Here is an 11,934-nt window from a genome sequence, read left to right on the forward strand (position 1 = left end):
CCATGCTCCCTCCATTTCTGTTTAGGAAAGGGCAGGTGTCCTATGAATATCAACAAAATACAGCATATCGAGTTGCAGTAAAACTAAGCACCTCCCCATGTATTAATGCTGAGCAAGGCAACCCAGTAGGAGGTCCCAAAAGCTCACAAAAAAATCAGAGACAGCCCTTGTTCCCACTGTATGGAGTCCCACAAGAAGACCAAGTTACACAACTGTAACATACATGCAGTGTCTAGGTCAGTCCCATGCAGGCTCCCTGGTTGTTGGTTCAGTCTCTGTGAGCCCTTAGAAACCCAGGTTAGTTGATTTTGTGAGTTTTCTTGTGGTGCCCTTGACTCCTCTAGATCCTACAATACTTTCTCCCCCTCTTCTGTAGTATTCCCCATTTCTTCAAACATGTCTTCATCTGATGTTTGGCTATGGGCCTGCATCTGTTTCCATCAGATGCTGTATGAAGCCTCTCTGAAGCTACATTTTTAAAAACAGAAAATCTCAAAGAAACACATCACAGAAAACAGTCTGGCCATGGCACAAAGCATCCTACTCAAGATTTTTGTTTTATTAAATATACAGTCAGTTTAAACTGACAGAAGTTCTGTAAGAACTAAGAAATCTATGGTCTATAGTTTAATAAAAGAAAATATTTCATATTAAAAGCTAAATAACACCAAATATTCCATGATGAATGGCTTCCTCTAGAAAAATATCTTGAAATTTCTAGTATAGCTTTAGTATTCAGCTGAATCTCTATAATATATTCTTGTGTCCCACAAAAGCATGTCTTAGAGGAGGACTGGGGTGGGGAAAGTTTCCTTTCCACATGATGTATGTGGAAAACAGCTGGCTTGACACTCAATTGCATGCAAGTTAAAAAGTTACAGACTAAATAGTTCAAAAGAGGAAGAAGCAAAGTACAAATCCCATCTATGCTGTCACATGCAGTGATGCTGTCACAGCCACCTTGCCACTACCCCAGGTATGAGCCAACAGAGCAGGAGAGTGACTTGCAATGCTAAGCACCGTGCCCTGAGAAAACAGATATCCCCCACACAAAGCACTCACTACAAATCACACCTTTTGGGAAAGAATCCAGTTAGAAAATACCAGCAAAACCCCGGGAATGGAGTAGTTCCTCCTCGGAGTCATAGGAGACTGTGGATGGCAACCATGATGAGCTTGAGACTCCCTGATCTTGGCCAGATCAGACCCCAAGCAGAGGCAGAAGGAGACTGGGTAGATGATACTCTTTACCTAGACCCGAAATGTACCCGATGTTTTAGTCAAGTGGTCTGGGCTAAGTGGATAGGAGGTTAGGAAGCAGAAGTAACACATATACAGGCATTCTTACTTGAGGATACACAGGTGGGACAGGCAGGGGTGGGTCAGTTTGGAGTCCTGGCATGAAGCCTCCCCCTACCCTCCAAGGATGCTACTCTAACTCAAGTGTTTTCCTGGTGTTATTTGTTTAAGTTTTCACTTTCTATAATGTCAGACTTTCACAAAAATACAGGCTAGTCCCAAAGCTGAACTCCAAGCAAAATGGTTTCTTTTATAAATAGCTTAATACAGATAATCCTCACTCTGAGTAGTATCAGTGACATAGTACCATCAAGCACCCAAGTTCACATGCACACAAGGCTCCCAAACTTTCACAGAAAGTCTGACAGCTATATCAAAGACTATTGGGTTCTAGACCCTTCACAGCCTTTTCCCGGATCAGTGGAAGAATGTACAAGCAGCTGAGGAATCTGGTCGTAGTGATATCAAATGAATCTATATACACGGTATTCTTTAGTCCATACACTTTATTCTTCTGAGTAAAAATCTTTCTACACAGTTTCAATTCTTTTCCCACACTTAGCTCCTTTCTTGCCGGATCGATCTTTACATTTGTCTGCTATGCTCTCTAAATGCTATCTCAATTCTCCCAGCTAGTTCTTTCTCATCTGTGTGTTCCCTTCCCATCTAGATCTTCCCCATCCTCCACCTCATCCCTCTAGTCCTCCCAAGTCTTTGAGGACTTATCTTAGGTCTGTTTCCTCAGACTGGAAGTTTCTGTATCCTCATCCAAATAGATCTCAGCTGAACTGCTGCTCAAAAGCCTAAAAGCTTAGACAGCTCTAGTTCCTGGTCCTCACACCTTATATACGTTTCTGCTTTCTGCCATCACTTCCTGGGATTAAAGGCTCTATTTACCATGCCTGGCTGTTTCCATTGTGGCCTTGAACTCTCAGAAATCCAGGCAGATCTCTGCCTCTGGAATGCTAGGATTAAAAGTGTGAGTACCACCATTATCTGGCCTCTATACCTGGTGGCTGTTATGTTCTCTGACCCCAGATAAGTTTATTAGGGTGCACAATATTTTGGGGAACACATATCATGATATATATATATATATATGTATATATATATATATATCACATCACACACACACACACACACACACACACACACACACGGAAAAATTGTGCCCAGTGAATGATCAAACACACTGTAAGAAGTTCTTAGGAAAAAGAATCTATTGGGGAAGCTATAATAGCACATATGAAATTAATTGCAGGAAATAGCTGATATACACAAAAGTCAAATAATACAAATACTCCTTCATCCATCATCACCCACCTACACAGGATCTAATGTAGGCAGCCAATAGATGTCGAGACTGTTTAAGGTTGTTTTCTGCTGTGACTAGGAGTGTTCTAGAAGGGCTCTGTATTGGTGAAATTATTATGGCCACTCCACGTAGTTAAAAGGATATATATTTAATGGCGTAACTCACAAATTAAGTGATAGGTAGATTGTGGGGGTCTGGGGAAGGTGTATTGCAGTCCAACGGTGTTCTCTGGAGCTCTGCTCAGTCAACCTCCACTGTCTAGTGTCCAGGAACAGAGAAAACGCTCGCCCATCCAGGTCTCCGGTCTCCAGACACCTCCCTTGGCCCCACCTCATAGGCGTGACAGTTGCCAGAGTCTCAGTGGGGGTTGGAACTTCCAGATCCAAGCTGGAATGGCTACCAACTACAGCTCTGCTCAATTGCATGCATACCACAGCCCTGCTGAGTCACACTTCCAGATTCCAGGTCTTTCAGAACAGGAATCTTGGTGATCTGGCCTGTCTGGACATCCACTACAAAGAGCATATTATATTTTGTGCCACAAACCACTTGCCTGTGATTCAACCACTGAAAACCAAACACTTTATTAAAGGTCCTAAGGTGAAATTCTTTCTCCTTCAGAAGATCCAGAAGTTGTGCTGCGTAACCACATAACACCTAAGAGTAATGGTTTTCATTCTGCAGCCTGACTTCCCAGTTCTTCAGGTAGTACACTACCTGAAGGATCTCTTCACTGTGGGGAATCTTTTCCTTTTGTGCAGTGAGTGATCCCAGCAAAACTGCAGACCCTGCTCAGCACTCCAGCTCCAGAGCCAGCAGGCCCTTTCTGCTTTCTGCTAACAGCTTTCTGGGCCATAGTGGGCAGCTCCTCTTGGGAAAGGCAGACGCATGGGGCCAAGGAAGCTGGGAGCAGCCCCAGGACTGCTGGTGTTATGTGGTCCATACCCCCTCCACCCCCACCCCAGGGCACTGCTTTCCTGTACCTGGCCCAGAAAAACAACCTGGACCCTGGGCCACAGACCATCAAAGAGAGGTGCATAAAGAGAAGGAGGGATAATCAGGGATGGAAAACGGAAGGAGAGGGGAAGGCAAAGAAGGCTCAAACAGCTTTCTTGCCATCAGGTCTGGAAAACCATTAAACAATTTTAAAGTATTGTTTCATGTACTCTTGCTCTATTAACACACTACAGGAAATGCAGAACTGAAGTGATTGACAAGAAAACAACAGCAACGAAACCTGCGAATACTAGTTCTCAGTAACCCTGCTTCTAGAATAAAAGAATTCAAGACACAAGGCTTGTTTTCTTTAAATTTAAATTTTATACATGTTCCCCAACACAAAATAATCATGTGGCATGAATTATATCTCATATCTGGTAATATTTGCTAGGCAATGGTCAACAATCAGAAACTAATATTTCTGTATCCATGACTGTCATTTAAAACCATTCTTGGCATTTTTCTACCTGCTTTGCTTAGCTATCCATTACCTGCTTCTGTTAGAAACATTATAGAATAGCAAGATAACATGTGAAAATGCCTTAGGAAAGAGAGTGTAAGAAATAGTTTTAAAATTACTGTGCTGTGGGATGGTCTGTATGTCAAATTGCTCTGATTGGTCAATAAATAAAACACAGATGGGCCAGTGGCTAGGCAGGAAGTATAGGCAGGACTAAGAGAGAGCAGAAAAGAAAGAACAGGAAGGCAGAGGGAGTCACTGCCAGCCCCCGCCATGACAAGCAGCATGTGAAGATGCTGGTAAGCCACGAGCCACATGGCAAGGTATAGATTTATAAAAATGGATTAATTTAAGCTATAAGAACAGTTAGCAAGAAGCCTGCCACAGCCATACAGTTTGTAAGCAATATAAGTCTCTATGTTTACTTGGTTGGGCCTGAGCGGCTGTGGGACTGGCAGGTGACAAAGATTTGTCCTGACTGTTGGCAAGGCAGGAAAACTTCAGCTACATTACTGAAAATTGCTCTCTCTCCCATTCTGCTCAGATCTCTCTCCCTCCATCCCACCATCTTTCTCTCTCTTTCCTCCCCAGGCCTGGTCCTTTTGTCCCTCCTCTTAATAAAGCTTTCTGCTATTAAGAAAAAAAAATACTTAAAAATTAAAACAATTAAAAAGAGTCAGAGCTACTTACAAACAAGGGAATATACCCAATAGTGTTTGACCTGACAGTGATCCCTAGCAGAATAGATCCAACATCCCACAAATTTCTAAAGATTTACAAACTCATCTCCTATGGGTGTAGATGTAACCAACCATCTTATTAAATAAGAAACATAGAACCAATGTAAGAGAGAAAGCCAAGAGGTCAGAGCTCAGAGCTAAAATCTTACCCTTCCTCCTGCGAGCTCCTAGCTTCCTGAAAGAGAGCTATTTCCTGTGTGTAAGTCGTTTCATAGTCTTTTGTTCTGCCTTCTCATTGGTTGTAAACCCAAACACATGACTGCCTTGTCACTGTCTGTATGTACAGCCCCCCAGGTCTTAAAGGCATATGTCTCCAATGCTGGCTGTGTCACAGATCCCTGAACACACAGAGATCTACTACCTAGCCCTTCTACCAAGTGCTGGGATTAAAGGCATGTGCCACCACCGCCACACTCTTGCTATGGCTCTAATAGCTCTGACCTCCAGGCAACTTTATTTATTAACATACAATCAAAATCACATTTCAGTACAATTAGAATACCACCATATATGGGCATGTCCATGTGTAAATTTAATTCCTGAACTCCAAAAGCAGAGGCTGACAGATCCCTGTGAGTTTGAAGCCAGTTGGGTCTACAGAGCCAGCCAGGAATATATAGTAAAATGCCATGTGAAAAATAAATCTTTCTTCACATTTTAAATTTGAAAAAAAAAATAATGTAAGGTTTCTTTCTCTCTATAAAAAAGTTTTTTTTTTCATTTTACATACCAATCCCAGTTCCCCCTCTCTCTCCTTCTTCTACCCAACATCCCCCAGTCCCACCTGCTCCTTAGAGAGGGTAAGACCTCCCTTGGGGAGTCAACAAAGTCTGGCATACTAAGTTGATGCAGGACCAAATCCCTCCCCACTCTGTCAAGGCTGAACAAGGTATCCCACCCTAGGGAATGTGTTCCAAAAAACCATTTTATGCATTTCATGGTTCCACTGCCAGGGACACCCCAAACAGATCTAGCCACATAACTGTCACCCACATTCAGAGGGCCTAGTTTGGTCCCATGCATGTTTTCCAGCTGACAGGCCAGAGTCCATGAGCTCTTTCTGATTATGTATTTCTAGTTTATGTAATCACAATGTCACTAAGAAATCTATATTGCGCTAGAAAGTTCTCAGCATGAGTTTTTCTCCCAATTTCAAGACACACGTATTTCATAAATCATTTTAATAGACAGTCTAATAGCTAAATCTCTTCCATTATTTCCTTAGATTTATGAGAGTATAGACTTAATTCACTTTACATTTTTCATTATTTTTTAAACATTATTGTTTAAAAATATTTTCAAAAACATAAAAAAAATTGCACTCCAAAATTAACCAGATCCCAAATCTATATAACTAATAAGAGTTTTGAAAGAGGATATAGTACTATTTGTTTTTCATTTTTAGTTATAATTCTGTCACTTTTTGTTTTTATTGATAGATAAGTGCATACAATATCTTCAATACGTGAAATTTAACATGAAGCTTCACAGCGTCCTTTCTGAATGCCATGTCTAACTTTGTATATACATTGAAACCAATTTTAACTTCCGTAGGACAATCTGACTATTCAATTGCTAGTGAAAGTATGGTCTCACAAATGGATTCCTCACATACAGTGCTAATGCACTCTCTATAGAATGTGCCATGTATGTTCATATAAGAATAATCATGAAGGGCCTATATAAGAAATATGGATTTTCCCTGTTCATTACATTAAGTTTACTAAGTGTAATTATTTTATTTCTTTGTGTATGTTTATTTGAGTGCTTGTGGGGGGGGCAGTGTGTGTGTATGTGTGTTCTTTGTGTGAACTTGAAGGAAGTTCTGGTACCCAGGCATATGCCTGCAGAGCCTTGAGAAGGTGTTGACTATACTTGTCTATCTCTCTCTATCTCAATTCCTTGAGAAAGGGTCTGTGACTGAGTCTTGAGCTAGCTGTACTATTTAGAGAAGAGCTGTCCAGTTTATCCCTGGGACCTGCCTGCCTCTGATTCAGCAATACGGGGTTAAGGACAATCTACCATATCTGGCTCCGAACATGAGTGCTAAGGACCCAAATGAAGGTCCCCATTCTTACTCAGCAAGTATTTTATCCACTGAGCCATCTGCTCAGTCATGTAAGTGAAAAGTCTTAATATTTATCAGAAACCACTATCAGCCTCTTCCACATTTTCCTGATGGCATTTATCATTTCCTTATTTCTGAAAGTGTATACCATAGGATTGAGCAATGGTGTCAGGACATCTGTAAATACAAACACATTTTTCTCAAAAGAGAATGGAGATGTAGGTCGTGCATATATTAATATACAAGGAACAAAGAAAAAAACTACAACAGTAACATGGGATCCACAGGTGGACAGAGCCTTTCGACGCCCTTCAGAGCTGTGACCTCTCAGAGAGAACAAAATGACACCATAAGAAACAAGCAAAAAGGAGAATATAATTATGCAGATAGATCCACTGTTGGCAAATACCAAAATGACAAAAATGTGTGTGTCAGTGCAGGCAAGCTTCAGCAATGGGAACAGGTCACATATGAAATGATCAATGACATTGGGTCCACAGAAGGGCAGCTGCAATGTGAAGGCAATTTGTATGATAGAATGTAAGAATCCTCCAGCCCAGGCTACCCCCATCAGAATACCACAGAGCCTCCTGTTCATGATGAAAGAGTAGTGTAGGGGCTTGCAAATGGCCACATAGCGGTCATAGGCCATGGCTGCCAGAATGATGACTTCTACTGCAGTAAGAAAGTGCACAGCAAAGACCTGTGTCATGCAACAGTCAAAAGAGATGGTCTTCCTCTCATAAACCAAATCTACAATCATCTTTGGTGTGACAACAGAAGAGACACAAGCATCGAGGAAGGAGAGGAATGCCAAGAAGAAGTACATAGGGCAGCCCAGCAGTGCAGGACTGTAGACAATGGTCACCACAATTATCATGTTGCCAACAAGAGTTGCAAAATAGACCAATAGAAATATAACAAATGATATTTTCTCAATTTGGGGGTTCTGTGAAAGCCCCAGGAGTATGAACTCATTGACAAAGCTTTCGTTATGCATGATTCTCCTGAGGACTTTGAAAGGAAAGTGTATTTATAAAACTGCAATTATAAGACAAATATATATCACACAAGTTTACAGTATCAGATTTTGAATATGGTGCATCTTTATATAAAATTGTATTGATTGATTTTTATTACCATTTAGAAGAGAGTAGTCCAATTTTTTTTAAAATATCATTAGATATCACATAGAATTGAGTTAAAATTATTGAATAGTTTAAAACATCCACATTTTTTAATATTTTTGTTAAAACCACATGTGTTAGAGAAACATGTATTTGAATTTCCAGCTTTTATCAAACTCCAAAATTTTCTTGCAGTAAAATATTGAAAGTCAGTTGGAAACTGTACCTTAATAATAAAACAAAGAGTATACTTTCTTAATCATGTCTGCTATCTGCATTGAACAAAGTATGCCCAGGCCATCTACAGTGGTGAGTTGAAGCTCCATCTACCAATAGAAGAAGAGATAAAATGTAATTTGAAAACCCTAACAACATTTTAAATTTTGTCTCACAACATGAAGCATATTAGAATTCAGATCTACTAATCTGTCTTTTATAACACAGAAAGTTCTGTACCACAGTAACTTCCATTAACATGAAGCTAATAGAAAAATTGTTGAATATTCACTTTAATTAATCAATGTACAGTGTGACTGGAGGTTATAAAAATGATTCTGTTGTTATAATGACTAAGTATAGTGGAAAAATTAAACTGGACACGACTCAACCTCCTTGTCAAATATATGTGAAAAGTGTAAAACTTTTAACTAAAACTTTAAGTTCAAAAAACAAGATATTTAAACTTGGATTTTAAGAGACACTATGTACACCATCCATGACACCTCCTGAGAATTAACAAGGTAAAGAGTGAGTTTTTTTTTAAAAAACAATGAGAATTTCAGAGTAGATGTGGTCTTTGTAAGTCTCCTTCTGTCTATAGAGGTACTGCATCTTATTCCATTGTCATTTGTGAATCAGGCATTTTAGTGAAAGCAATAAGATAAATGATGGACCATTAAAAGATGATGAACCAATCACCTGTATAAAATTCTGTGAAAATGATATAAGAGAAGAGAGGAGACTAATTGTTGAAAATATTTAGAGTACTGAAATTTAAATATCTGCATGATATTTATACAATTTTACCTTGTTTGGAAAAATATAATTCTATAAAAATGTGGTTTGACATTTATATAAATTTAATAAAAAACATATTCATAAACAAATTACTTACTCAACTCCAATGACTATAAGGAAAATGAAATTAGACAATATAAAAATATTTCTCATGGTATTGCCTTATAATGCTAGGAGTAATCTACTCACTTGTAAATTCAGCTGCTTCCTGTGGATCATCTAGACAAATATTCCAGAACTTGAACTCAATTTCCACAGGAAGTCATGGCTTTATTATATTCAGGAGAAGATACAAATATGCATCTTCTCCTGAATATAATAGAAATGTTTTACTAAATACATGTTTCTGTGTGAGTATCTGTATGAATATACACACATACATATAAACACATGTGTATATAGCTTAATGCATATCTGCAAGTAAAACACTAATGTATTTATACAGAAAAGAAAGGGGTGGTGATTTTAATGACTTCTTTTTGCAAAGAACAGTCACATTTGCAATTGTAGTCATAGAAGAAGAAGAAAAAGAAGAAGAAGAAGAAGAAGAAGAAGAAGAGGAAGAAGAGGAAGAGGAAGAAGAAGATTACATCTACTTTAAAACAACCATTTTTGTAATGTTCTTAGTGCAGTTCTTCACTAGTATCTATAATGTGAACTCTGTTTCCACTAATAAGCTATACTTAAAGAAAATAGTAAAATAATAATAATACCCTAAAGGTCCCTGGGTCACTGGATCAGGCAGTAATCAGTTAAGATGACCACCCCATCATTTATCAGTTGTCTTTCTGTGCTAAATCAAAATGAACAAAGAACTGCAGTGAATAAGGAGATCATGGAGGGTGGAGTCTATATAGAAAATGTCAGAATGAAACTCATCATTCCCTAAAATGACAATACATGGACATAAAAGAAAAACTGCTCCAGATTCTTGAGACTTTTTTTCCCTCAGATTTATACCTCCACCCTTTCCTGTAGGGCAGGTCTGGTTTGGATGTTTTGAAAGTTTAATAAACCTATGGAAATTGAAAGATTTTTGTGAAAAAAATCACACCAACATAATGATATAAGCAGAAGTGTAAGAGGAGATGTTGAGTGCTAAGTATAAAGGGAATTCACTAAATGATGTAGAGCAAGGAAGATTATTTTATATGAGATTCTTGCTTTTCCAAACCAAAGCTTCCAAGAGTTTTTCTTCATATTTTTCCCTCAGTGTATAACATTTGGTTCAATGGGTTTATATGAAATATGATGCTTTTGATGGTTTTAAAGCAAAGCATGGTCTAATGTTTTTTTGTTTGTTTGTTTTTGTTTTTTTAATTTAATTTAATTTAATTTTACAATACAATTCAGTTCTACATATCAGGCATGGATTCCCTTGTTCTCCCCCCCCCCGCTTCCCCCAGCCCACCCCCCATTCCCACCTCCTGCAGGGCAAAGCCTCCCCCAAGGACTGAGATCAACCTGGTAGACTCAGTCCAGGCTGGTCCAGTCCCCTCCTCCCAGGCCTAGCCAAGCATCCCTGCATAAGCCCCAGGTTTCAAAAAGCCAACTCATGCAATGAGCACAGGAGCCGGTCCCACTGTCTGGATGCCTCCCAAACAAATCAAGCCAATCAACTGTCTCGCCCATTCAGAGGGCCTGATCCAGTTGGGGGCCCCCTCAGCCATTGGTTCATAGTTCATGTGTTTCCATTTGTTTGGCTATTTGTCCCTGTGCTTTATCCAACCTTGGTCTCAACAATTCTTGCTCATATAAACCTTCCTCTTTCTCGCTAGTTGGACTCCTGGAGCTCTACCAGGGGCCTAGCCATGGATCTCTGCATCCAGTCATTGGATGGGGTTTCTAGCACGACAATTAGGGTGTTTGACCATCCCATCACAAGAGTAGGTCATAATAAAGGCAGTTTATAGCAATCCAACAGCCAACATCAAATTAAATGGAGAGAAACTCAAAGCAATTCCACTAAAATCAGGAACGAGGCAAGACTGTCTGCTCTCCCCATACTTATTCAATATAGTACTTGAAGTTCTAGCCAGAGCAATAAGATAACATAAGGATATTAAGGGGATACAAATTGGAAAGGAAGAAGTCAAGCTTTCCCTATTTGCAGGTGACATGTTAGTATACTTGAGTGACCCCAAAGCCCAAAGATTCAACCAAGGAACTGATACAGCTTATAAACACCTTCAGGAACATAGCAGGATACAAGATCAATGCAAAAAATCAGTAGCCCTCATATATGCAATTGACAGACAGGCTGAGAAAGAAATCACAGATACATCACCCTTTACAATAGCCACAAATGACATAAAATACCTTGGGGTAACACTAACACAAGCAAGTGAAGGACCTATATGACAAGAACTTTAAGTTTTTTCTTGAAAAAAGAAATTGAAGAAGATGTCAGAAAATGGAAAGATCTCCCATGCTCATGGATAGGCAGGATTAACATAGTAAAAATGGCAATTTTACCAAAAGCAATCTACAGATTCAATGCAATCCCCATCAAAATACCAACACAATTCTTCACAGACCTGGAAAGAATAATATTCAACTTCATATGGAAAAACGAAACACCTAGGATAGCCAAAGAATCCTGTACAATAAAACAACCTCTGGAGGCATCACTATCCCTGACTTCAAGTTCTACTATAGAGCTACAGTAATAAAAACAGGTTGATACTGGCATAAAAACTGACATGTGGACCAATGGAATTGAACTGAAGACCCTGACATTAATCTGCACACCTATGAACATGTAATTTTTGACAAAGAGGTCTAATTTTTTTTTCGAGACAGGGTTTCTCTGTGTAGCTTTGCGCCTTTTCCTGGAACTCACTTGGTAACCCCGGCTGGCCTCAAACTCACAGATATCCACCTGCCTCAGCCTCCCAAGTGCTGGGATT

At 39.4% G+C, this 11,934-nt stretch overlaps 1 protein-coding gene across 1 annotated transcript; it reads right to left on the bottom strand.

Annotated features, from left to right (window-relative positions):
• Positions 1-6,945: 6,945 nt before the first annotated feature.
• Positions 6,946-7,881, bottom strand: LOC114683685 (olfactory receptor 4C15-like). The gene has a single exon (XM_028857999.1). It carries the CDS (start codon positions 7,879-7,881, stop codon positions 6,946-6,948), a length of 936 nt encoding a protein of 311 aa, XP_028713832.1.
• Positions 7,882-11,934: the final 4,053 nt, after the last annotated feature.

The sequence above is a fragment of the Peromyscus leucopus genome, chromosome 4 (genome assembly GCF_004664715.2).
Source record: "Peromyscus leucopus breed LL Stock chromosome 4, UCI_PerLeu_2.1, whole genome shotgun sequence".
In the NCBI taxonomy this organism is placed as follows: Eukaryota; Metazoa; Chordata; class Mammalia; order Rodentia; family Cricetidae; genus Peromyscus; species Peromyscus leucopus.

Bases quoted from the DNA above. Each gene is read 5' to 3' on its own strand.
- LOC114683685 (XM_028857999.1), bottom strand. From the start codon at position 7,881: ATGCATAACGAAAGCTTTGTCAATGAGTTCATACTCCTGGGGCTTTCA.